This window comes from Pteropus medius, unplaced genomic scaffold (genome assembly GCF_902729225.1).
Source record: "Pteropus medius unplaced genomic scaffold, Ma_sr-lr_union100, whole genome shotgun sequence".
Taxonomy (NCBI): Eukaryota; Metazoa; Chordata; class Mammalia; order Chiroptera; family Pteropodidae; genus Pteropus; species Pteropus medius.
The window spans coordinates 17860124-17885251 of record NW_024349796.1 but is presented as its reverse complement, the minus strand read 5'-3'; the positions used below and the strand labels follow the sequence as shown (position 1 = coordinate 17885251).

Below are 25128 nucleotides of genomic sequence, written 5' to 3'. Positions count from 1 at the left end.
CGGATCGCCCAGGGAGATCGGGGCGCCCCGTCCTTGGCCCCAGCCGCTGGTCTGGATGGAGGGATGGGAGATGAGGGCAGCGGAAGAGCCAGGCGTTCGGACTCCTAGGGCGAGGGAGGCCCCCTCCCCCCAGCATGTGCCCAGCCTGGCACATGCCCACGCCAGGCCTCCGTGGGCAACAGGCTGCGGACAGCAGACAAGGCCTGGACGGGGCCCAGTTTGTGATCAGAGAGCTGAGGCTAGGCCTGGCCTTGGGACAGGAGCAGCCGGTGCCACCAAGGGGCTGTAGGGGAGAGTGCCCCATGCTTTTGGGCCCCCTCCTACCCCGCATCCGCACCCCCAGTAAAGGACTGGATGCAAGACCGCCTAGAGGGGAAAGAGCCCAGGATGGGGGCGCCAAGGGCCTAGCCCAGCACGGTACAGCTGTCTCCTGCTGACTGTCTGAAAGTCCTTTCTCCTATGGAACCATAGTGCTTTCTGAGTCCCTGTGACAATAACCGGTGGCTAGCCCTGGGTCCAGCTCTCGGGACCAGGAGGCCAGGAATGAGACAATGACACAGACTTGGTTCTGGGGTGTTAGACAAGGTGATCAGTGTCAGCCCAGGGCTCCTGGCCCGTAATCTCCTTGGGACAGGATCAAAGCTGGCTGTCTACGGATCACCCTGAGAGGGAAGGCCAGGGCTGGGGGAGTCAGAGGGGGGACCTCCCGGTCCCGGGGCTGTGGGATAAGGGGAGAAGGTCTAGGTGTGAGCTGACCCCAAAAGCCCCACCCAGGCCTCCCTGGAGTGGGGTCCATCTGCCCCTGAACCCCTGGCACCAAGAGAGTCCAGGCCAGCCGGCCAGTCTGCCTGCCACGCTTTATCCATTAATCTCCTTGCCGGATAAGGACCTGGAGCCTAGAGCCGCTTCTACCTGAGCTCGGGGGTGGGGTGGGGGGTGGGGGTGGAGGAGGGGGGGGGCGGGGTGGAGGAGGGGCGGATGCTGGAGAGATGAGGCTGAGCGGGGACCTGCCTCAGGCTGCAGCAACACAGGCCTGACTGGTGAGGGTGCGGGGAACGGGGAGGGGGCAGCTGTTAGGAAATGCGAGCTGGCAAAGTTCAAATTGGGGAAGGAAGCCAATCCCGTGGTGTGTTTATTTACACCCTCAAGCCCCTGCCTCTGAGCCCCCACACACACACCATGAGTGGGCAGGCTTGGTGTGGCCTAACCCCCTTATCTCTGCCTGGTTTCCTTAAGCTCCCCTCGTCAGTCTGCTGGGGAGGGGTGGCACCTCAGCCAGCCCCACATCCCTCCGGTGGACACTGCAGAGTCGAACAGGGGCTGGAGAGGGACTAGGCGGGCGACCCAAGGGACCCCGTCAGATTGCACCCCTGCTTGGGTTCTCCAGCTGCACACATCTCCCGACTTCCAGGCTACGCTGAAGTCTTGGTCAGTGTCCGTCTGAATTTTGAATCGAGAGAATTGGTGACTTGGGACAGAGAGACTGGAAAAGACAGGAACGAGTGTTGTGGGGCTGGGGACATGGCCGCATTCGGAGTCCCACCCTGGGCTCTGACGGGGTCCCAGGCCAGTCAGTGCCAGGCAATGCCATCTGTGTCCCATGCTGTCCAGTTTCCAGGTCGAAGCCTGGACCTCCTGTGCTCTGTGTGGAGACCTGAGAACTTGGGGGTGGCCTCCTGCTGCAGAAACGGGGCTGATGTCATCACAAGGAAGTGGAGTGTAGTAACCACAGGCCCCGGAAACGTGGCCCCTCCCCCACCCAGCTAGCCCGTCTGATTGGATCTCAGCTTTTTCAAAACCTCTGGGAGAGGTGGGGCAGGGCCAGGGGAAGTGGCAGTGGTGACCCTTGGCGGCCACCTTACTCTTCCATTTCTGGGGGCAGAGGGCGGGGCAGAGGCCGGTCATGGGGCCCCTGCTCTGTTCGTCCGTCTGGGCCTCCGTTTTTCCCACTGCAGAGTGGGGACAGCTGGTTTGTTCATGAGTGGCTAGCAGGGGTTCGGACGAGCTAGAAGGCATTCAGTTCTTAAAGGGCCAACCCCTGAGCAGTTGGTGTGCATTAAATGTCTTAAAAAGAAACCCTAAGTGGACGTGTGCTTAAGGGGTATCTCTGGTTTAAGCTGTAGCAACCAGTAAGTGAAATGCAGCATTCGCGTCCGACGTGACGATCGATCGATCGATCGATCGATCGCTGACAGCACGCCGTGATGGAAGGAGGTGGCTGAGCGCTGTCACTGAGCCCTCGCCCTGCCCCGCCCCCCTGTGCCCCACTGGAGGCCCAGAGGTGACTGGAGTCATTCCCGTTGTGCGTGGAGGAGCCGGATTTGAACCCAGGCCACTGTCGCCTCCATGACATGCTCGTCCCGCAGCTCCGAGCTGCCTCCTCCGCGAGCTGCTACTTAGCTCAGCTGCCAGTCAGGCCCTTGGGCCTGGCCATGAATGTGGGAAGTGCATATAAGGCAGACGCTGCCATGTGCACGCGTGGCCAGCTGGGGTGGCCAGGTGTTTTTTTATGGGTCTGCGGAGCATGGGGCCGCCTCTCCCCACCGGTCCCAGCCCCTCAAGCCCTGTTCCTCTCTCGTGTGGAAGAGCTGTTCCCTCCCCGCACAGTCTCCATGCCCCTTTCCCGAGATCCTGCAGCCCTTCCTGAACCGATGTCCCTGCCCAAGTCCCCTCCCCCTGCGCCTGGGTGAAGGCCCGTCAGAGCCATGCTGGAGGCCACCTGCGCTTCCTCCAGGCTGGCTGGGTCACCTGAGGCAGAGCCGGGTGTGGAGGCTGGGGGCCGGGGACAGAGAGCTGGGCCAGCGTGGCCGGGAGAAGCACACTGTCCACAGCCAGCCGCTCTCGGGCCTGGCGTCTGTTTCTCTGCATTCCTCAGCAGGGGCGGTCCCCAGGGCCCAGTCCCCATGGCTGTCCCCCCCAGAAGCAAATGCCTTCACAGCTCTGGGCCCCGGGCACTCCCAGCTCAGGCTACCGTCTCCTGGGAGGTCACAGGAAACCCCTGCCAGATGCCCGAAGTAGGGGTGGAACGGATGCGGGAGCGAAGCCGGAGCAGAGCTGAGCCGCCTGGAGCTGCCGGCCTCTCTCCCCAGAGACAGAGGAGTCTGCTGGGGGCTCACACCCAGGCCCACGTGGCCGCCGCAGGCTGGGGCTGTCCAGCTCAGGACCGGGACTGGCCCCTCCTCTCGGCTCCTCCTCGCATCCCCGCTCCCCGCTTCTGGCTCGCCGCCCCATCCCGGTGCCTGCTTCCTCCCGGTGCCTGCTTTTAGCCTTTCTGGGGGCGCCCCGGGGCACAGCTGGGGTCCTGAGGCCCTGGAGGGCCAGCGACAAGCCAGCCCTGGGCCCCCCGCCCCCCGCTGACTGCCTGTCCTGGGACAAACTGAAAAAGCAAGACCAGGCCCTCTCCTTCGGAGAGAGCAGGGCCAGAGTCTGAGCCCCGGGTGCCCCGAGTTGACACCCCAAGGCGTCCTGGGGCTGTCTTAGAGTGTCTGCAACCCCGTCCTGTGCTCTCGGGACTAAGTTCATGGCGGAGGTCAGGCAGAGGGGTCTATGAGCTCCTCCCACCGGGTCTGCCAGGGTCTCGTTCGCCCGTGCCCTTTGGCCCCCACAGCACAGAGCCTCCTTGTTTGGGGGTGCAGCCAACCTGGGTCCCAGCAGGGCTGGGCTGGGTGAGGATCTGAGGGGCAGCAGGACCACCTGGCTCTGCCATGGGGCCCCGTGGCTCCCCCCGACACTGTGCTCCTGCAGCTGAAAGGGCCAGCACCCCAAACGGGGCCTCGCCACCCAGATTCAGAGCGGACAGGCCTCTGCGGAAAGACTCTGTCCCCGAGCTGAGTCAGCTGAGAGCCTCCGAGTGTCTGTGAGCCAGACGCCCCTGGGAGCAGGGATCCTGCTTCCGGCCGCCCTCTCCGAGGCTGGCAGGCTGCCATGGGAGGGCGCTCAGTGAAGAGGGGCGTCGCGTCCTCCCGCAGACGGAGCCGCCTTCCCTGGGCAGGGAGCAGCCTCCTGCTCTGGCTCCGTGCCCCTCCCCAGGCTGCAGGCTTCGGGCCCCTCCCTCTCCCAGCTGCCGGCTCCTGGCGCTGGGGCAGCAGCTGGCAGGGCCCGCGGGGGCCCTCCGGGCGTCGCTCTCTCCCTCCCGCCCCGCCGGCCCTGGTGCGGGTCGCTCCGACGCTTAGCGTGCCACCTCCGCCATCACGGATCATGTGGCTTTGGGCTTGGAGCCTTAGCGACACGGGGGAGATGCGTTTCACGGGGTGGCCCTAACATGTCCCGGGGGTTGCTTGTTTGCACGGGCTCTGCACACAGGTTCTCCTAAAGTAGGTCTCGTCCTCATCAGAGGAGGCATGAGCGTGGACACTGCGCAGAGGGGGCAGGGGCGACATCGGCGACTATGATTTTGAGGAAGAAGACTGCAGACCACCAGCCCCCCCCAGGCGTGGCAGCATGCAGGCAGGAAGTTCCTCCCACTGGCTTCTCTGAACCCCTCTCACCGCGGCCCAGGGGCCGAGTTCCCCTTTGATGAGGATCTGTCATGGAGGAGGGAGACCTGGTCCCTGGTGGGTCACGGCATGTCTCAGGGACTCCGCGTGCCAGGCAGACTGGAGGTCAGGGGGCTGCGACGTGTCCCCTGCCACGTGCACACACACGCACACACAGACACACGCAAACGCATGCGCACACCCGTCCACAGTGGGGCTCCAACGGCTCAGCTCCAGCCTGCCCCGCTGCCTGTGCCTGGAGCCAGGTGTGCCGATGTGGTGGCATCTGGGCAGCCTTCACTCTGCCACTCAGGCAGCTCACCTGGAGACAGGTGAGGCCCTCTGCCTCTCCGTCCCAGGGTCCCGTGGGAGACAAGATCAAACAGGCTTTCGACCCCGGTGCTTTGTTCGAAGGGCTGAGTATGTTGGTTGTTTTGGGCCGTCCGAGGGGCGATTCCAGTCCAGGCCTTGGATTCTTCTCCCAGCCTTTGGGGAGGGGGCTGGTGACAGGGTGTCACCCAGTCCGGATGTCCCCAGCTGCACACTCCTCGCAAGGGGATGCTGCATGCTCTCCGGTTCTCGCGAGCTTCCTGGGTTGGCTGGTGAGGGTGGTCTTCTTGGAAGACCCCGTGACTTCTTAGCTATGTGACCTTGAACTGAGCTATTTAATTTCTGTCTGGGCCGTCCCTTCCAAATCAGGTGCAAAACCACCCACCTTACACCTAAACAATGTGCATGAAGACCTAATGTGTGCAAAGCGTCCTGGGTAATGTGTGCAAAGCGTCCTGGGTACGGTGTCTGGCAAAGAGGCGGTCCTGCTCCCTTGGCGTGGTGGGGGGCTGCTGACTGGGGGAGCGAGGGAGCAGAGGCGCATAGGGTTCCAGGTACCCGCGAAGAAAAGGGGCCAGGAAATGCAGACCACACGCCGTCATTGGAAAGATTCTCTAGGGTTCTAGAACAGTTCCTGGTTTGTGACTTTACTACCACAGCCCGTTGCTGGGGCTGCACCCTTAGGAGCTCGGGGTGAAGATCTGGGGTGCAGGTCAGCTAGGAACCAAAGGAGCCACCCTGCGCCACCGCCCCCGAGGTCACTGGGAGGAGGTGGGCGGTTGGCTATCTTGGTGGGTCGTCACTGAGGATGGGGTGGGGGCGAGGCCGACCCCCGAGGCCCAAGGAGGCGGGTCTGGTGTGGGGCCCCGGGCACAGCGCCCTTCGCAGAGGGAGTCTGTCCCCTTGGCAGTCCGGCGGCATCCTGGGCTGGCCCTCCCCTCGTCTGTCCTCCCCTTCCGCTCTGTCCTCCTGGCTCCCCAAGGAGCGAGGAAATGCTGAGCTCAGCTCTTCCTGCAGGCACCGAGCTGGGGCAGACGCAGAGCTGCGCCGGTCCTGTCTCTGCCATGTGCTCATTTCTCGGGTGGGGGGTCGGATATGAGAATAACACCCGTCGCCCCGGCTCCCACTGAGCCGCGAACACAGGAAGCCCAGTGGCGGGCGGGTGCCAGACCCAGCCTCTGAAAAGCCCTGGCCCTTCCTCCTGGCTCGCCGAGCTCCACGGCTGCTGCCAAGTGGCAAATAGACAGGACTCTGTTCTGAGAGATCTGCCCGCCCCCCTGCAGGACCCCAAGAAGGGACTGGGACTCTGGAGGGGTGGGGCCCAGGGCCAAGTGCCCTCCCTCGGGTGAGATTCAGGAGGGCCCCGGACAGAAATGGATGTTCGGTCCACAAAGCTCTATTGGTAAATGCAGGCAGCTGGCATGGGGGCCATAGTTTGCCGATTTGTTTTTTAAACACTGCGTTAAACTATAATTCATCTTGATTACGGATTTCTTCATGCTCCCTTAAATCTTGCCCTTGAGGCGGGATCTGGCCCACAGCACCCAGGGTCTGTGGTTTCCTTGTTGGCCCCTGGAAACTGATTTCCATCCCTGACCTGCCCACCCAACTCCGGGCCCCCAGGGAGAAACGGGACTATGCATGCTTCCCATCCTGGCCACCTGCTGTCACCAAAAGCTTCCTTCTTCCCCGGATCTCATGCTAGTGGGTCTGGCTGAGGGCTGGGCAGCCCGCAGAAGTGGGCTCACTCAGGCGGGGCCTGGAGAGGGGGCTGCTGGAGGGGAGCCACAGAGGGTGGGGCGGGCGGGGTGGGGGCCTGTCATTGTCCCCGGCCATCACCTCCCAGCCCTCTTGTCTCCTCCCCGTGGGGCGTGGGTTCCACCTCTCACTGGGCAATACACTGAGGACAAGCCCAGGACAAGGGCACACGATGGCTGCCCCCTGACGACAGGGCCGGCCCGGTGCCCAGCCTGGCGCCTGCAAGGAATGTCCACCTGGCTCTCAGGCGCTGCGTGGGGGGCTGTCTATCCATCGGTTTGGGGTCTGAGAGTTTTCTGGTGGGAAGCAGCTGGAGCAGAGGGAGGCTGCAGCCAGAGCAGCGTGGGCGGCACCCTCGCTGCCCGCTGGGTGTGCGACTTGCCCACGTCCAGCCTCGACGTTCCTCTCTGGAGAATGGGCTTCGGAGTACCTTGCTCACGGCCTCACCGACGGGGCCGTCTGCGGCCAGGGCCCGGCCTGGCGCTCGTCCACAGAGGGCACTGACAATCTCCCCGTCTGCTTCCCGTTCCAGTCGCTCGTTCCGGTCCCATTCCTGGGCCCCTGGTCCAGCTCAGCTGCTTTGGGAATCAGCCACTCCCCCAGGCCGTGTTCTTGGCCACCCTTACCCAGGTACCTTGTCTCTAGGTGACATCGCTCACCCGTCTGCACCCTGCACGGGGGCCAACAGGCTCCCAGGGCGAATGCCTGACGGACCCTCAGCTGCTGGGCCCTGGAGTCCCCTCCTCAGTGTCCCCCCTGGTGCTGCCACGCCCGCTCTCCTGTTCCTGGCAGACGGGCTCTGTGGCGGGCTGCTTGGTGAAGGGGAACTGTCCTCGCTGGCGGGCAGGGCTGCCGTCCCCCCGACTCCCACTGTCTCCAGGGACCCTGATTTGATTTCCTCCGACCACCAACACTGCCGTCTGCCTGGGGTAATTAAATGGTGTTTGAATGGGATCCAGAAATCCCATCGCAAGCAGCCCGCGTGATGGGGAGGGCGGCTTCGGGCTGGGGCTGGCCAGCAGAGCCGCAAGCTCGCCAGGGGCTGCCAGGCCAGACCCCCGTTCCCCTGGGAGCACCTGGACAGCGTGGACCGAAAGCGTTTGGTCCTGGGTCCCACGAGCCCGGGGCGAAGCCAGGCCCGAGGGCTGCACCCTCAGATCCCGCCGTGGGCCGCGCTCGTCAGCATCCTTGCTGGAGCCGTCCTTTCCCGCGCCCCTCGGTGGCGAGGTAGGGCAGGGTGACTGAAGGGGCAGCAGTGAGGGAAGGGCCCTTACCTGTGCTGACCTGTCCACACCTGAGGAGAAACGCTTCTGAAAACCCAGGCCACCCTCCAGGGGAACCGGCCTGGCGTAACTGTCCCCCGCCCCCACCCTGGGCCTATCCGCTCCCCAGTCTCCGCAGCATAGTAAACACCAGGTGAGCGCCTCACCTGGCCTGCAGCTTCGAGCGGCGTCGGGGGCTGGGGCAGCCCAGGACAGGGACAGGACTGCGTCGCAGAGGGCCTGGCTCTGTGGCTGGGCGCCGGGCCCGGTGGGCGCCGGCCTGGCCCTCCTCCCCCGCCCCCCACCGGGTCAATGTTGGCTTAGGGTGCAGAGCCTGACAAGCGGCTCGTTGTGAGCGCCCCGCTGACGCCGGGGCTGGCTGTGTGAGGCGGGGGCATTAGCCCGGCCCCGCTCTGCTTCAGGCGTTTGGGAGGTGCTCTCCGCCGGCCCCTCCACACAGCCTCACCGACTCCCATCTGGTTGCCGTGGCAACCTCGCCTTCGCGGTGGCTGCCTGGAAGAGGGAGGAAGGGGCAGCTGGGTGTAGCCGGCCCTGTCCACGCCTGGTGCCCCTCTCAGCCCTGATGCCACTGTTCTTCCTCTTTCCGGGGGAGCCCCCCACCCCGGCATCTGGGATGTGGGCCCCTCCCGTGGCCGGCCTGGTGTCCCTTCTAGAGGTCCCTGCCCTTCTCAGCAAATGTTGCCTTGACCGGCCAGGCAGGGATGGGCAGGACCGGCCCCTCGGCTCCTGGAGGGGAGCCAGAGCTGGTCCCCAAGAATGTTCCGCCAGGCTCTGGCACCAGACAGGGGCTTCTGAGCTGGAGGATGCGTGCAGCCCGCAGGCCTTGGCAGGGGCCCTGGGCAGTGGCCAGGCCTGTCCCTCCTGTCCCCACCCTGTCCCTCGCTTTGCCTAGGGCTCCCCTCGAGATCAGGAGCTTGTGCAAGTCATCGAAATTCTCTCAACCTGGGTTTCCTCGCCCGTAAAGTCAGGCAAATGCCGCGTGCCTCACGGGTTTATGGTGAAGCTCACGTACGCTCTTACGTGGAAGGCTTTTCGGACAGAGCCGACGGGGTGGTCGATAAGGGGGAGCAGCCGCTACTTGGGGGTGGTGTTGATGTTATTACTATTATTATCGTATTATTACAAAAGCTGCCTTTGCCTTCTGGGGGGCGGGCTCCTCAGCCCCCTTCCTCGTCCTCTAGCTTGCGCGGGCTGGAGGGGACCTGGGGGCGTGGGCGCTGGGCAGCCGCCAAGGCGGAGGCCACTCGGCCCCTCCGGCTGGGCTGACCAGGGCTCTTCCGTCCCGGGCAGAATCCGGCCACAGCTGTCCAAGGAGAAGATTGAGGGCTGTCACATCTGCACCTCAGTCACGCCAGGGGAGCCGCAGGTGCTCCTGGGGAAGGACAAGGCCTTCACCTACGACTTCGTCTTCGACCTGGACACCTGGCAGGAGCAGGTGTATGCGACCTGTGTGAGCAAGCTGATCGAGGGCTGCTTCGAGGGCTACAACGCCACAGTGCTGGCCTACGGGCAGGTGAGCACCCCCGCGCCGACCCCGCGCCCCGGCAACGCGAGCACCCCCACCTCGGGAGCATCTGCGTGCGGCCGCGGTCTCGGCTGTCATCCAGAGTGACTGCCACAGTGGTCGGGCAGGGAGCCCAGGCCGGGAGGTCATGGCGAGGGAACTGGGGGTGCCGGCTCACCCCTCCTCCCCCTTTGCCCTGCAGACGGGGGCCGGGAAGACATACACCATGGGCTCCGGCTTCGACGTAGCAATGGCCCAGGAGGAGCAGGGCATCATCCCGCGGGCCATCGCGCACCTCTTCGGGGGCATCGCTGAGCGCAAGCAGCGGGCACAGGAGCAGGGCGTGGCCGGGCCTGAGTTCAAAGTCAGCGCCCAGTTCCTGGAGGTACTGCGGCCTCACGGGGCAGCAGGGGGAGGCTTGGGGACGGCGAGAGCGTGGACGCTGGGCTCTCCACACCCCGAGTGACCGGAGCCGTGCGACCTCGGGCGACCCTTTTCGGGGCTCTGCACAGTGGGTGGCACGTTTCCTCGGGGACCTCGTGGGTCTGGCACATAGTGAGAGCTCTGGTCCTCGCGCACCGTTCTGGCCTCTGCTGGGTCGCTGGCCTCAGAGCGGCCTGCCCTGCCCCTTCTGGCCGAGGTCCTGCCTGGCCCTCTGCGTCCTCTCTGACTCCAGGAAGGAAGGTCTTTAGGGCCGGTGTGCGGGGCCCGGGACTGGGCCGGAGGAGGGCCCTGTGGCCTGCTGGGGGGCCTCTCAGGCGGGTCTCTTGGGAAGCAGATAGGCGTGGGCCCTTTCATGAGCATCTGGTTGCCCAGGTCCATCCTCGGGGACCCTTGAATCAGGCAGCTCAGGGGCTCGGCACCCGATTCCCCAACCCAGAGACCCCTTGGCCCGAGGTGTCCCCCGGCACCCTGTGCTCTGACCGTGCCCCAGTGGGGACGAGGCCACAGCCCTCTCTAGGTCGCCGTGTCCCATTCCCGCCATTTCTTCCCTTCTGGGCACATGGGGCAGCTGCTTTCCCCTTGGGGGCTCTGCATTTTAGACATGAGTTTTCCTTTGTCCTTCTGTGATTTTGCTTCCGATGAAATGACTGCCTGTCTGTGTGTGTGCCCTGCTGTGTGTGCCCTGCTGTGTGTGTGCCTGTCTGTGTGTGCCCACTAACTGTGTGTGCCCTGCTGTGTGTGCCTGTCTATGTCTGATAGCTCTGCTGTGTGTGTGCCTGCTGTGTGTGTGTGCTCTGCTGATGATAACTCTGCTGTGTGTGCTCCCTGGTTGTGTGTGTTCCCAGCTGTTGTGTGCCCCAGCTGTGTGTGCCTGTGTCTTATTGGTAGCAGCTGGTGTGGTGTTCAGGTGCCCCGCTGTGTGTGCACGTGTCTGTGTGTCCGTGTGCGTCTCGCTGCTGTGAGTCTCTCTAAGTTTTCTCATCCACTGTTTTCCTCCTTTCCCCATCCTGTTGCCATGGCGATCCCCCCGCAAAGCTGTCCAGTTCCTAGGAAAGCCATGGCCAAAGGGCGAAGCACAAGGCGTTCGGCGATGCCGTGTCTGTCCCGACAGACGGACACCATGGCACTCACATCTGCCGCAGTCCCTTCCGCTTCCTCTTCCTCTTCCTGTGGGGTGTTTCTGTCCCTTTAAGACCATCGAAGCTTAGGATATCTGAGGACTGTGACCTGCCCCTCCCCCTACAGGATTCTGTTGGCCGCTGACCCAGCTGCCGTCCCCTACCCCGCTGTCCCTTGTCCCACCGCCCGGCCCCGGCAGGTGTCATGTTCCCTGCTGATGGTTCCCAACACAGGGGCCTCCAAGGCCAAGACCACCTAAATGGGGCGACAGCTCCTGGCCAGGCCGCCTCCCCACGGCGGTCTCCCAGGCTCTCCCAAGGAGACCAAGCCTTTGCCCTCCTGAGAGTAGAGCACAGGGACATGTCACCTCGAACCCCAGGGGCCTTTGCGGTCAGGGCGCTGCTGCCATGCCCTCTGTCCAGGGCCCTCCCATGCCCTCTGTCCAGCTTTGCTTTCCCCTCGGTCCTCTGGGACCTTTCCCCACCCCTTTCCAAGGCTAGAGACATAACGGGACCCGCCTGAGTCACGGCCGCGTCTTCCTTATCTAAACTTACACCCCAAGTGAGTCCCCTTGTCCCCTTGGGTCCCCAGCCGTCTGTGTGACTGAGCTGCTGAATGCATGTTCCGTGGGGAATGGGAAGCAGCCTCAGGATGGTCCCGCCCAGGGCCCAGCTGTCCCCTCCCCTGTCCGGGAGGAAGACCGTGGAACCCAGAACCCGGAGGGGCCCGGGGCTGGCAAGTGAGCCTCCCAGAGTCCCGGTGTCCACATCTGCAAGACGGAGCGAGAGACGCCCGGGGGCCCCAGGCAGCGGCCACGGGCCCAGCCGCTGTCCCCTCCCGCACAGCTGTACAACGAGGAGATCCTGGACCTGTTCGACAGCACCCGAGACCCCGATGCCCGCCACCGCAGGTCCAACATCAAGATCCACGAGGACGCCAACGGCGGCATCTACACCGCGGGAGTCACCTCCCGCCTCGTCAGCTCCCAGGAGGAGGTGAGCGCGGCCGGTGGCCGGGCGGGGGCGGCGCCAGGCCGGCGGGGTCCTCACTCGGCCTGCCTCCGCAGCTGACCCAGTGCCTGAGGCAGGGGGCCCTGTCGCGCACCACGGCCAGCACCCAGATGAACCTGCAGAGCTCACGCTCCCACGCCATCTTCACCATCCACCTGTGCCAGACGCGCCTGTGCGCCCAGCCCGGCCCGGTGAGCGGCCCCGGGGCCCGGCGTCGGGGGCAGCTCGGGAGGGCCGGCGGAGGGGAGGCCAAGTGTCTGCAGCGGCGGGCGGGCCAGGCCCCGGGTCAGAGGTCGCCTTCTGCTGCTGCAGGTGGACGCCACGGCGACTGGGCTCCCCGAGGGCGCGGCTCCCGCGAGGGAGTATGAGACGCTCACGGCCAAGTTTCACTTTGTGGACCTGGCCGGCTCAGAGCGGCTGAAGCGGACGGGGGCCACCGGCGAGCGGGCCAAGGAGGGCATCTCCATCAACTGCGGCCTGGTAGGCATGTGGCGGCCGGCAGCCTGAGCCAGCAAAGGGCAGTCCAGACCCTTCCAAGGCCCCGTGACCCACGGCGGCCGGTCCTCCTCAGGGCTCCTCACGGCGGCCGGTCCTCCTCAGCTGCTGGCCAGGGCAGCCGAGCGTCACCACTGCTGGGCCTTTGCCCCTCACCCTTGCCCCAGCATCCCGACATCCACCTGTGAACATCCCATCCTGGGGAGCATGAGGGGACAGGTGTGGGCAGCTCAGGGACTGTGTCATCCTTCCCTGAGTGTCTTCGGGTGCTGCGGTCTGTCTCCCTCAGCTGGCCTTGGGCAACGTGATCAGCGCCTTGGGGGACCAGAGCAAGAAGGTGGCACACGTGCCCTACAGGGACTCCAAGCTGACGCGCCTGCTCCAGGATTCCCTGGGCGGCAACAGGTACGGCCCGTACCAGGGAGGGAGGGGGGTCCCAAAGGAAGCGACAGAGCCCGGGGGTGACCGAGGGTAGGGGCTGAGGACATGCTGGGCCATCGCTCTGGCGCTGCCAGCCGCCCGTTGTGGGGGCCATTGTTGCAGCGGAAACCCGTGGCAGGTGGTCCGGGCCCCGTGTCCCAGGCGCTGCCCCACCAACGCCGGGTCCCAGGGCGTCGTGGCAGTGGGGGAGGGGTGGAGCCGAGGCGCTGCTTCCGGGGGGTGGCCGCACCCTCCGCCCTCACCCACCCACTGCACCCCAGCCAGACCGTCATGGTCGCCTGCGTGAGCCCCTCCGACCGGGACTTCATGGAGACTCTCAACACGCTCAAGTACGCCAACCGGGCCCGCAACATCAAAAACAAGGTGGTCGTGAACCAGGACAAGGCGAGCCAGCAGATCAGCACGCTGCGGGCGGAGGTCGCACGCCTGCAGATGGAGCTGATGGAGTACAAGGCGGTGAGCCGGCGCCCGGCCTCTGACCCCCGGGTCCCGTGCACAGGGCACACTCTGCCGGGGGCTTTCACGTGTGCTGCGCACGCTGCCTTGCACAGAGCAGACTCACGGAATGGGAAGGGCGGACGGGAGTCCGGTGTGCGGGGGCGGGCGGGGAGAGAGCTGGCCTGCCTCACTGCGGCAGTCAGGGAGGGCCTCGTGGAGGAGGGCCCTTTTGCACGGGGTTTGAGGAATGCGTGGGTGAGTACCGGCAGAAGCAAGTGGAACAGGCCTGCAGGGTGTGCACGGGCCATGAGCACGGTGACAGGTGGGAAGAATGGGTACTTTGGCAGAGATGACAAGTTTGTGTGACGAGGGCAGGAGTTGCCAGCGGTCCGTGTCCTACAGGTGACCCAAAGGGTGTGGCTTTCACTCGCCCTTGGTTTTAAGAGGATTCAACTTAGCTGTCAGCCTTTCCAAAAATTAGGGAGTTTCAGCCTGTCTTTAAAAAAGTTGAAGATCTAACAGCACAGGCCACCAAGTTGGCTGGAGGGACACAGCGGCTGCCCGTCTTAGACGGACTCGGTGGCTGCTCGCTCCGGTCCCCACCACTCCCTGTTGTCTTACAGTCAGACTTTCTCATGTGTGCCAACTGCCCAGGCCCGCAGGGTTTGGCCCTCGGTTGGCATTCATGGCGATTTGAAGGAGAGCAGTGGACAGGTAGGTCAAGGCAAGATTATGCGAGGCCTAGAAAGGCTGGTCTCGACCTGTTGACCTTTCTGTTGTCATGGGGAGCCATGTAGGGTTTCCGAGCATGGGACACAGGAGCTGTGTTTTGCGGGACTTGGGGTAGGGGGAGGAGCACGTCCCCCCTTCCCCTCCCTGGGAGCCCTGGCACCTGACCGCCCCCCATCTGCCCTCCTCCCAGGGCAAGAGGGTGATCGGGGAGGACGGCAGCGAGGGCTACAGCGACCTCTTCCGGGAGAACGCCATGCTGCAGAAGGAGAACGGGGCTCTGCGCCTGCGCGTGAAGGCCATGCAGGAGGCCATCGACGCCATCAACAAGCGCGTCACCCACCTCCTGAGCCAGGAGGCCAGCCTCCTGCTGGCCAAGGCGGGTGAGTCGGGGAGCCCCAGGCCGGCCAGGAGCACCAGCGGCTAGGCCCCGTCCATCCAGGATATGGGGTGGGGGGGCTCGTGGGCCAACTCATTCACGCATTTTTGCGAATTAATTTTAAAACTTGTTTTTATGACACAAGTAGTACATGAATACATCGCCTTGATTGACAGGCATCTATCAGGTGAACGATTAAACCCCCTCTCCCTCCAGTTCTTAGCAGGAGCCTCTGGACAGCTCTGTGCACCCTCCCGCACCTTCCCAAGATGCTTGCTCCGACTGCGAGTGTGTGTTCCTACACACTCATCTATGCGCGTGTGCGAACAACTCGTTCCTCTTCTATGCACTTAGAGACCCTGTCACGTTAAAACCTACAAACCTACCGAATTCTTTTAAACTGCCCTGTCCCCCCTGCGATGATGACGAAGCATTTGCCGCGACAGTCCTCTGTTGCGGGACGTTGAGCTGTGCCCAGGGTCTCGCTGTTATCAGCAGTGCTTGTGCACGTCTGTGCACAGAACGAGCCTCTGCCACACAGGTCCCCCTTTGGAAAAGGCCGGGGCGCGTGACCCTGTCGGAGGCTCAGACAGAGGCAAGGCCACCGGTTTAGAGCTGCAGGTCCTCTTTGTTATCCCCCCAGGTGACGGCAATGAGGCCATCGGCGCTCTGATCCAGAGCTACATCCGGGAGATCGAGGAGCTGCGGTGAGTGAACCCCGCACACCTGGGGGCGGGGTCCTTAAACAGGCCCAGGCGGGTCGACCCCACTCACCCGGCCCACCCACCCTGTTCCCGCAGGACGAAGCTCCTGGAGAGCGAGGCCATGAACGAGTCCCTGCGTCGCAGCCTGTCGCGGGCCTCGGCGAGGGACCCCTACTCGCTGGGTGCGTCTCCGGCCACGCCGGCCTTCGGGGGCAGCCCGGCCAGCTCCATTGAGGACGCATCCGAGGTGATCCGCCGGGCCAAGCAGGACCTGGAGCGGCTCAAGAAGAAGGAGGTCAGGCAGCGGAGGAAGAGGTGAGTTAGCATCGCCCCCTAGCTGGCGGGGGGGGGGGGGGGGGCGGGGACGCTGCCCGAGGTTACCTGGGGATCCGCCTTCTGGGCGGAGCCCACCTACTTTCCCCCGGGGTGCTCCCCAGGGAGAGGGAGGGTGCGGAGTCTGGGCTTAGTTCTGCGCTGCTGGGGGCTGGAGGAACCCGGTCCGTCCCACGCACTCCGGACGGGCCCTCCCTCCCGCTCCCACCACCCCGCCCTGCTGGGCCCCTAACCCCGCCTACCCTTCACTCCCGGGCAGCCCGGAGAAAGAGGCCTTCAAGAAGAGGGCCAAACTCCAGCAGGAGAACGGCGAGGAGACGGATGAGAATGAGGACAATGAGGCCGAGGAGGTGAGCCCAGGCCTCCCTCCCCTCCTGCTGCTCGCCCGTGTCCCTGCTGCGCGGGGCCCATCACCTCCCTCTTCAGGGAGGGGAGGGGCTGGCCGGCCTCCCAGGGGCTCTGACTGGTTGCCATGGTGACCTCCATCCCTCAGCCAAACCCCCGATCCCAAATGGACTCTGGGGGGAAGCGGGTAGTCCTCTTCCAGGAGCGGGGGTGCGCACGGGGGGCCCCGGTCCCCACCCTCTGGCACACCTGCGGCTGTGCCCCCGCCCACGTGGGGAGGGACCACCGCTCATCCCTAATGGCGCTCGGTGCCCAGGAGGAGGAAGATCGAGACGAGAGTGGCTGTGAGGAGGAGGAGGGCCGTGAGGATGAGGACGAGGACTCGGGCAGCGAGGAGAGCCTGGTGGACTCGGACTCAGACCCGGAGGAGAAAGGTGCGTGCGCCTGGGCTGGCGCGGGCGCCTGGGGCGGGGCTTCCCGTCACCGCCAAACCCAGGGCTGCAAGACCCTGAGCGGACGCTCCTGGAGTGGGGACAGGCCCCCGAGTCCTCAGATCTCAGAGACAGTGGGGATCTGACGGAGATGCACGGGTCCCAGCCTGGGCGGGGGAGGGAGTTGGACTGGGAGCACCTAGTGGGCTCAGAGGGGTGCCCGGACCCCCACACAGCCTCGCATTTCGGGGGCTGCCCTTTCAATGTGTGGCTCCATCTGGCAGCACCTACCCATTGTGGAATCTGTTGTTTCCTCCAGCCTCTGGTCACCGCCTGGTTGAGGCTGATGGGAGGGGTGGCGCGGGGGGTGGCGGGGAAGGCCCAGGCCCAGGCCCTTGGCCCCGGCGCTGGGTCAGGCCCGTCTCTGTCCCACAGAGGTGAACTTCCAGGCCGACCTGGCTGACCTGACCTGCGAGATCGAGATCAAGCAGAAGCTGATCGACGAGCTCGAGAACAGCCAGCGGCGGCTGCAGACCCTCAAGCACCAGTACGAGGAGAAGCTGATTCTGCTGCAAAACAAGATCCGCGACACGCAGCTGGAGCGCGACCGCGTGCTGCAGAACCTGAGTGAGGCCCCGCCCCCGCCCGCCGGCCCCGCCCCATCACCCAGGCCCCGCCCCCTCTGCAAAGCTCCGCCCATCCACCGGCCCCGCTCCTCCCTGGATTTACCTGATGGGGCTTCTGACCCTTAGACGGTGCCCTGTGATCCAGTCAAACAGTTCTCACGTCTGACCCTGGTTCCCTGCCATTGTTTAACGATTACGGTTTTTAGTGTCATCCTGCGCATCAGAATTCCTCATGTCCCCCAGCACACGAACGTGACGCTCGCTCCTCAGCCTCTTTTCCTGCGTTCAGTTCCTTGGGCATTTTCCTTTGGACCTATTTGCAAAGGTCCCGCCCACCTTCTATCCTCCCCTCCCTGCTGTGCAGCCCGTTCGTTCATTTGTTCGCTCACTCACTCATTCAGCAAACATCTTTTGAATAAGTGCATCTTACGGAGCAGGTGCAACAGGTGCGACAGGTACTGGGGAGGGCGAGACCCCTGTGATCGTGGAGCGCGTGCTCGGGTGGGGAGACAGACAGGAGTAAGAAAAACGTGCAGAGTCCGTACCATGTCAGATGGTGATCAGCACTACGGGAAAATATGGCAGGGAAGGACGGGGGGTCTGGGTTGGAGTCAGTCCTGGAAGACTTCACCGAGAAGGTGGCATTTGCGTGCAGGGGAAGGGGGCGAGACGGCCGAGCGGAATGACTGCAGGGAAGGGCATTCCGCACTGAGGGGACAGGCGATGCCAGGCCGTGAGGCAGGTGTGTGCCTGCCGTGTTGGTGGAATGAGGGGCCAGATGGCCGGAGCACGGAGCGAGGGGACAGAAATGAGAGATCAAAGTGGGAGGTCATGTCAGTCATGATGAAGACATTGCCCGGCCCCCTGGGCACACAGGAAGTGGTGGACCTTTGAGAGAGGGACGAGATGCAGCTTTTCACAGCGTTTTGAAAAGGTTGCTCTGGCCGCTGTGTCGGGGAGCAAACTTGTCAGCTTGAGACCAGTTAGGACGCTGGTGAGGGTCCCGGCGAAAGGCGCTCGGACTGGAGGACGTGAGAGCTGAGAGGTTACGGGTGTATTTCGAAGGGACAGACAGAGGCTTTGTTGATTGATTGGGTGAGAGGTAAGGGAGGAGAGCCGCGGATGCCGTGGGGGGCTGAGGCGGGGCAGGCTGCAGGGGCCACGTGGGTTTTGTGAAGTCCGAGGTGGCTGTAGACATCAGGCAGAGAGGCTGCTCTAGCCCATGGCACTCTGTCTCCCCGCACCAGCTCTTCCCCGTCCCCCTGGCTCAGTCCTTTCCTCCGATCCTGGGTCAGAACCGAGCCAGTGTAAAGGCCCTCGGAACCCTCCCAGGAAGCTGGTGGTCGGGGCGGGGCTCAGAGATCTCAGATGAAAACACCCCCCAAAGTCCACAGAATGCAAGCTGGAAGGGGCTTGGACGTCTCCTCTGACCCCCTCGATGTTTAAATCCAGAAGGGGTGCAGAGAGGGTGTGGCCCCCAAGGTCAAGCAGTGAGGCATGGACCCAAGCCCTGCGCCCCTCCCCTGGGAGCCCACGGGCCATGGGGACGCGGCCCCAACAGCTGCCGCTCCCTCGCTGCCCGCAGGCACCATGGAGTGCTACACGGAGGAGAAGGCCAACAAGATCAAGGCTGACTACGAGAAGAGGCTGCAGGAGATGCACCGGGACCTGCAGAAGCTGCAGGCCGCCCAGAAGGAGCACGCGCGGCTGCTCAGGAACCAGACGCGCTACGAGAGGGAGCTGAAGAAGCTGCAGGCCGAGGTGGCCGAGATGAAGAAGGCCAAGGTAGGGCCCGGGGCGGCTGCAGGGCGTCGTCCGAGAGGCCGCTTGCCGCCGTACGGCCACTGCTGTCCGTGTGGATCTCGGCACACGGCGCCGCCTGGTGCAGCCCTGGCCTGGGGTGCTTGTCCAGGGCGAAACCACCTTCCTTCAGGAGAGGGGCGGGCGAAGGTCTCCAGGGGACCCCGCTCGACACTGCCCGGTGAGAGGCGCCCTCACTGCTGCCAGTGCCCCAAGGACCGTTGACCCTCAAGCGACCTCAAACGACACGGGTGTGACCTGTGACCCCCTCACGCACAGACTGTTTTCAGTGAATACTGCAAACGTGTTTTTCTTCCCAATAACTTAATACCGTCTTCTTGTCTCCAGCTCACTTTACTGTAGAATACGGTATACGATTTACATAACACACAAAATATGTGTTAACCAACTGTGGGCAGTTACGTTTCTGGGGAGTCAGAAGTTGCATGTGGGTTTTTGTCTGCACGGGGGGTCAGCTCCCCGGGGGTCACCTGTGGTATGTGAGGCTTCTCGTTTGTGCAGCCTCTGTCTGTGGTACTAATACTGTACATAGTAGCATCATAATAGTATTTTACTAATTATATTTACTTGGCTGTCTGCCTTGAAGTCAGTTTTCCTCCTGAGCTCACTTTCTTGTTCATAAAACGGGAGTGATATTGCTCTTCTCGTGTGATTGTCACGAGGCCAGGGCCTGGCGTGTAGTATGGCCTCGATAAACGCTGCTGATGTCACTGTCATTACTATGAGCCTAGCCCGGGACCTGCCCAGACCCCAACCTCCGCCCCGGCCCCAGCCCGGCTGTCAGGAGAGAGTCCAGGCCAGGTCACTTGCCTCTAGCACCCTGGCCTGGTCTTAGGATGGCCAGACCCAGGATTGTGGCTTTGTGTGTGGGCCGCCGGGGACTGTGATGTTCGGGGCAGTGGGGTCCAGGGCTGGACCGCAGCATGGCCTCCCCTGCAGGGCTGGGCTGGCGGTAAGGGCACTCCTTTCAGCCAGTCACCAGGACAGGGGCAGACTCCTGGCCTAGACCCTCCGGCCAGCGTCCTTGGAGCGGCCCCTCCCTGCAGGGTGCGGGCCACCTGCCCAGCCCCGTCCCAGCTCTGCCCATCCGCCCGTCCAGGTGGCCCTGATGAAGCAGATGCGTGAAGAGCAGCAGCGACGGCGGCTGCTGGAGACCAAGAGGAGCCGAGAGATCGCACAGCTCAGGAAGGAGCAGCGGCGGCAGGAGGTGAGGGGACCCCGGGCGCCCAAGGCCTCGCCCGAGCCCCGCGCGCCCAGCGTCCCCCAGGCCTGGCGGCGCCCCCCACCCAGCGGCTCAGCTCCCGCTGAGCTGCGTGGTGACAGTCGTGCTGGGCGTGGAGCGCGGCCAAGCTCAGAGCCCCGCCGGCTCCCAGTCCAGGCCTGTGTCGTTCTGAGGAGGATGTGGCCCCAGCCAGGGGCAGGGACTTGCCGAGGTCACCGGCGAACGGAGCTGGGACTGAGCAGCTTCTAGCCGAGCCCCCGGGTCCAGGGGAAGGGAGGCCCAGAGACTCGCTCTTAGGGACAGAGGGGCTCACCACGACCTCACTCTTTGGGGCCCACTTTGTCAGGCTGCCCCCACAGCCCTGAGCATGCCCCCCCCCCCACCCCAAGAAGCCAGATCCCAGCCTGGAGTCCCAGAAGCGGCAGCAGGAGCTGGTCCTGAGGAGGAAGACTCAGGAGGTGAGCGAGGCCCTCCCCACGCAGCCGCCCCCAGTCCTGCCGGAGCCGGGCGGGGCCCCCACGTGGCCCTGCCCTCCTTTCCCAGGCCGACAGGTGCCACCCTGGGGTGACACCTATCAGAGCCCGAGAGGTTCACTTTCAAAACAAGGTGGGGGTCCCCTCTTCCGTGTTCAAACACGGGCCCCTTGACCCTCTCTCAGTCCGGGACTGCATGGCCCCTGTGATGCCGCGCCCAGCACCCCCGATCTGGGCATCGTGCAGGCTCTGGGCACCCGCTCACTGGCTCCCTCTTTCCTTGGCCCACAGGTTTCTGCACTGAGGCGCCTGGCCAAGCCCATGTCTGAGCGGGCGGCGGGGCGCGTGGGCCTGAAGCCGCCCATGCTGGACTCGGGGGCCGAAGTATCGGCCAGTACCACCTCGTCAGAGGCCGAGTCGGGGGCCCGCTCCGTCTCAAGCATCGTGCGCCAGTGGAACCGCAAAATCAACCACTTCCTGGGGGACCACCCCGCGTCCGCTGGCCACGGCGCCCGCCCCGCCAGGTGAGGCGGTCCGGCGGTGCCCAGGGCTGTCGCTCTGGGCGGGCGGGGGGCGGGGGGCGAGGTCCGTGCAGGGGCAGTCTGAGAGTGGTCCCACCCCATTCTTCGACTCCATCTCCAGAAAGAAGTTCCAGAAGAAGGGGACCAGCCAGAGCTTCAGCAAGGCCGCGCGGCTGAAGTGGCAGTCCCTGGAGAGAAGGGTCGTGGACATCGTCATGCAGAGGATGACCATCGTCAACCTGGAGGCCGACATGGAGCGGCTCATCAAGGTGGGCTGCACCCCGGCCCCAAGCCGCTTCCCGCCCTCCCCGTGCCCGCCCCTGCTCCTCGCGCCCGCTCCGGAGTCCAAGAGGCCAGCTGGGGGAGAGCCGTGGGCAGGCTGGACAGCGCCCTGAGCCCTCTCCGCCCCCCAGAAAAGGGAGGAGCTGTTCGTCCTGCAGGAGGCGCTGTGTAGGAAGCGGGACCGGCTGCAGGCAGAGAGCCCCGAGGAGGAGAAGGGGCTGCAGGAGCTGGCGGAGGAGATCGAGGCGCTGGCGGCCAACGTCGACTACATAAACGACAGCATCTCCGACTGCCAGGCCACCATCGTGCAGCTGGAGGAGACCAAGGTGCCCACCGGGCGGAGGCCAGAGGGGTGGGGGGTGGGGGTGGGGGTGGGCGCAGTCCCGGTGACAGGGGTCTCTGCCTCCCGGCCCCAGGAGGAGCTGGACTCCACGGACACGTCCGTGGTCATCAGCTCCTGCTCCCTGGCCGAAGCCCGCCTCCTGCTGGACAACTTCCTCAAGGCATCCATCGACAAGGTGGGTGCTGGTTGGCTCCCAGGCGGGGGCCCCGGGCACAGCTGCCTCTGCGATTGACAGGCCTGGCTCCTCCGGCCCGCGTCACCGACAGGCTCAGGGAAGCCGCCGCACCTCCCAGCCCCCGGTTCCCGGTGGAAAGCCGGGCGATGGCATACCAGGCCCGTGGCTTGTTGTGTGGCTTTCACGAGGGGACGCATGGGAGGGGCTCGGCCTGACGCCTGGCTCACAGTGGGGCCTCCGTTACAGGTGACCCTAGGCACTGGCCCAGGCCGGTCCAGAGCAGGGCCAGGCCTGAATCCGCAGCAGGTGGAGGCAGAGTGTGTGTGTGCGCACGCGCGTGTGTGTGTGTGCGCACAGGCACGCCTGCGCTGGGGTGGACAGTGAGACACAGACAGATAGCTGGACCATGTTCCACGCAGGAGGCTTCTGGTTTGTCTTGCACTGCTGTCCTCTCCGTGCTGGACACAGAGCTGGCCAGAGGATGGGCCTCCTCTGGGACAGGCAGCAAGTGCGTGTGTGCAGCGCGGCTGTGGGAGGGGCGGGCAGCCTGCCCTCCCGACCCCTCGCCCACCCCCAGCGCGTTCTCAGCTCTTCTTCCTGTCTCCAGGGAGTGTGTCAGTCAGCTCGGCCGCCATGACAAAGCACCACCAGCTGGGTGGCCTAAACAACAGCCTTGTGTCCTCACAGCTGTGGAGGCGGATGTCTGAGGTGTGGGCGGGGCTGGCCCTCTTCCCTTGGCTTGAAGACGGCCACCTTCTCCCTCCACCTGGTCGTCCCTCCGTCTGTGACCCAGCTTCCTCTTGTTGTAAAGACTCCAGTCACATAGATTAAGGCCTGCCCTGAAGACTCCATGTTAGCTTAACTACCTCTTTAAAGACCCCATCTTCAATACAGTCAGCTTATAGATTTCGGGGGACACAGTTCAGCCCATAACAGGGAATGTGTCCTAAAGTGACCGCCACTGGCATGTGTATGAGGAGAAGTTAGGGGGCTGGAGGTGCCTCTCAGTCTGTGGCAGGCACGAGGGTGATGTCTAGGGGTTACTGGGGCCCCCCAGGTATCTCGCTGGAGCAGCGGGTGCGAGGGCAGTGTGGGGGTGCCCCAGCCCCAGGCCGGGAAGGGTCACCCCCGGCCTTGCTCCTTGCTGGCAGGGGCTGCAAGTGGCCCAGAAGGAGGCACAGATCCGGCTGCTGGAGGGACGGCTGAGGCAGACGGACGCCGCGGGCTCCTCCCAGAACCACCTGCTCCTGGACGCTCTGCGGGAAAAGGCCGAGGCCCACCCCGAGCTGCAGGCCCTCATCTACAACGTGCAGCAGGGTGCGTGGGGGCTCCGGGGACTCCCAGGGCCCCCCGCCCTCCCCGGAGACCCTCGTGCCCCAGAAGCCCAGGTGTGGCCCCTGGGTGCGAGTCAGGGGGGGGCCTCGCTGCGGCCTGACGTCCACACTCCCTCCCACAGAGAACGGCTACGCCAGCACCGACGACGAGGTCTCCGAGTTCTCCGAGGGGAGGTGAGTCCCCACGTCAGTGGGGGACCCTGGGGCTGGGGGGGGGCCTGGGTCGGGGCACCCCAGGGTGCAGAGCGCCTGAACCGGCTCCAGGGTCCTGAGCTCCCTCCGCTTCTCCCTCAGCTTCTCTCAGTCCTTTACCATGAAAGGCTCCACCAGCCACGATGATTTCAAGTTCAAGGTGAGCCCATCGGGGGCAAGCTAGGCTCCAGTGGGGCCGGCCTCCCTGTGTCTGGTCCCCGCGCCTGGTCCCCACGTTCCTGTGGCTCTGCTCCAAACCAGTGTTGCCTCCAGCTGGGACCGAGGCCCACAAAGGCGGAAACCTGGAACCGGGGTGCCTGGGTGTGCGACCTGGCACAGCCCACCCTTCGAAGTGGGTGGGCGATGGAAGCGGGGGCCAGAGCCAGTGCCTGTGATGGCACCATCGCCAGAGAACCCACACTTAAGCGCTCACTCTCCGCACCCCAGACTCTGTGCCCCGCTTTGTCACACACTAGTCCCTGACCTCTGGCATCGGTCATCAGTGTGAGCACAGCAGCGAGGGGCTTCCCCGCCATCGAGGGCACAGTTAGCGGGCCGAGCCAGGACACAAGCTTCCTTAAACGGAGAAGAGGACTGGAACCTGTAGACTGGGCACAGAACTGGGCAGAGTTAGGGGCGATCTGATTAGCAGGCGAGCAGCCCAGGGGCCAGGCTAGGCGTGCCGTTTGCAGAGTCCAGATTAAGGTGGAAATGCCAGTTTCGTTGCTTCAGGTTCCCCAGAACCCTCCGGGTGCCATGCGAGCCCTTCCTTCGCTGCCCCTTCCTAAGGCCGGGGCGCACCATCCCCTACCCCTCTGAGTACCCCACCCGGTATGAGCGAGTCGGTCACCCCAGCCCTTCCTTCGCCAGGGTGAGCCCAAGCTGTCTGCCCAGATGAAGGCCGTGTCGGCCGAGTGCCTGGGCCCCCCGCTGGACACCGCCACCAAGAATGTCACCAAGTCCCTGGCCTCCTTGGTGGAGATCAAAGAGAACGGGGTGGGCTTCTCCATCCGCGACCCCTACTGCCGGGACAAGGTCTCGCGCACCATCAGCCTGCCCACCAGAGGGAGCACTTTGTAAGGAGCGGGGCCGGGCGGAGGAGCAGGGCGGGCGGGGTGTCGGTCTGCGCCTCACCGGACCCTTCCTTTCCAGCCCCCGGCCGTCCCGAGGCACAGACACGTCCCCTCTGACCCGAAGGAAGTCATACGACCGGGGGCAGCCCGCTAGGTGAGAGCGAGCCCCGGGACCCGCAGGGTCCCTGCCGTCACGTCAGGCAGCGGGAACCGCTGTGGTGTCCACTCTGTAGATGACCACGTGCGCTTTTAACCTGGGCCAGTCTGTCACTCGGCTTCCCCGCTCCGTCCGGTGTGGGCTCAGGACACACAATCTCCACAAGTGCCTGGAGCTGGCGGCCAAGGCGCCGCTGAAATCCGCTGGCCGTGCACGCGGTGCTGGCAGGGTTTGGTGGCTTTGATGTCACTGCACAGATGTGGTCCTCGGCAGGCTTCGGCCCCTTTTAAGGTCTGTCGTGTTAGAGGTTTAAGGAGAAGCCAGAGACATGATTGCAGGATGGTGGCACTCGTGGTCCAGACCCCGAGGAGCTTCTGCAGGTCACCGGGGCCTCTCGGGGTTGCCTGGTCCAGGCACCGACTTTGCAGAGGTGTTTGGTGGCCTTCCCAGGCCACCAGCTGCGGAGGAAGGAGCAGGGGCTCAGGGTGACCTCTCGCCAGCTGGCTTGGTGCTAAAGCTCCAGCCGACTCTCCTGGGCAAATTCTGGGCAGATGCCCACATCTGGGCTGGGGGGTCCTTGGGCACGGATCTGCCAGGACACCCCAGGGCTTGCCTGCGCCGCTCCCCGTGAGCTGTGAGGTGGCACTGCAGTCACAGCCTGAGGGATCTTGGCCAAAGCCGTGATGAGTCC

General features: G+C 64.5%; 1 protein-coding gene across 1 annotated transcript in view; it reads left to right on the top strand.

The window, feature by feature from the left end:
* KIF21B (kinesin family member 21B) overlaps positions 1–25128 on the top strand; it is a 38615-nt gene that overhangs the window by 1895 nt on the left and 11592 nt on the right. The window contains exons 2-26 of the mRNA XM_039883537.1: positions 9137–9359; positions 9553–9735; positions 11759–11908; positions 11980–12114; positions 12236–12403; positions 12708–12823; positions 13120–13315; positions 14220–14409; positions 15049–15112; positions 15206–15424; positions 15702–15792; positions 16104–16221; positions 16654–16845; positions 18430–18629; positions 19765–19872; positions 20277–20345; positions 20652–20884; positions 21003–21150; positions 21295–21489; positions 21580–21681; positions 22833–22998; positions 23138–23189; positions 23310–23367; positions 24078–24283; positions 24360–24434. Of these exons, the coding sequence (XP_039739471.1) occupies positions 9137–9359; positions 9553–9735; positions 11759–11908; positions 11980–12114; positions 12236–12403; positions 12708–12823; positions 13120–13315; positions 14220–14409; positions 15049–15112; positions 15206–15424; positions 15702–15792; positions 16104–16221; positions 16654–16845; positions 18430–18629; positions 19765–19872; positions 20277–20345; positions 20652–20884; positions 21003–21150; positions 21295–21489; positions 21580–21681; positions 22833–22998; positions 23138–23189; positions 23310–23367; positions 24078–24283; positions 24360–24434 (3657 nt within the window). The remainder of the gene's footprint in view (positions 1–9136; positions 9360–9552; positions 9736–11758; positions 11909–11979; positions 12115–12235; positions 12404–12707; positions 12824–13119; positions 13316–14219; positions 14410–15048; positions 15113–15205; positions 15425–15701; positions 15793–16103; positions 16222–16653; positions 16846–18429; positions 18630–19764; positions 19873–20276; positions 20346–20651; positions 20885–21002; positions 21151–21294; positions 21490–21579; positions 21682–22832; positions 22999–23137; positions 23190–23309; positions 23368–24077; positions 24284–24359; positions 24435–25128) is intronic.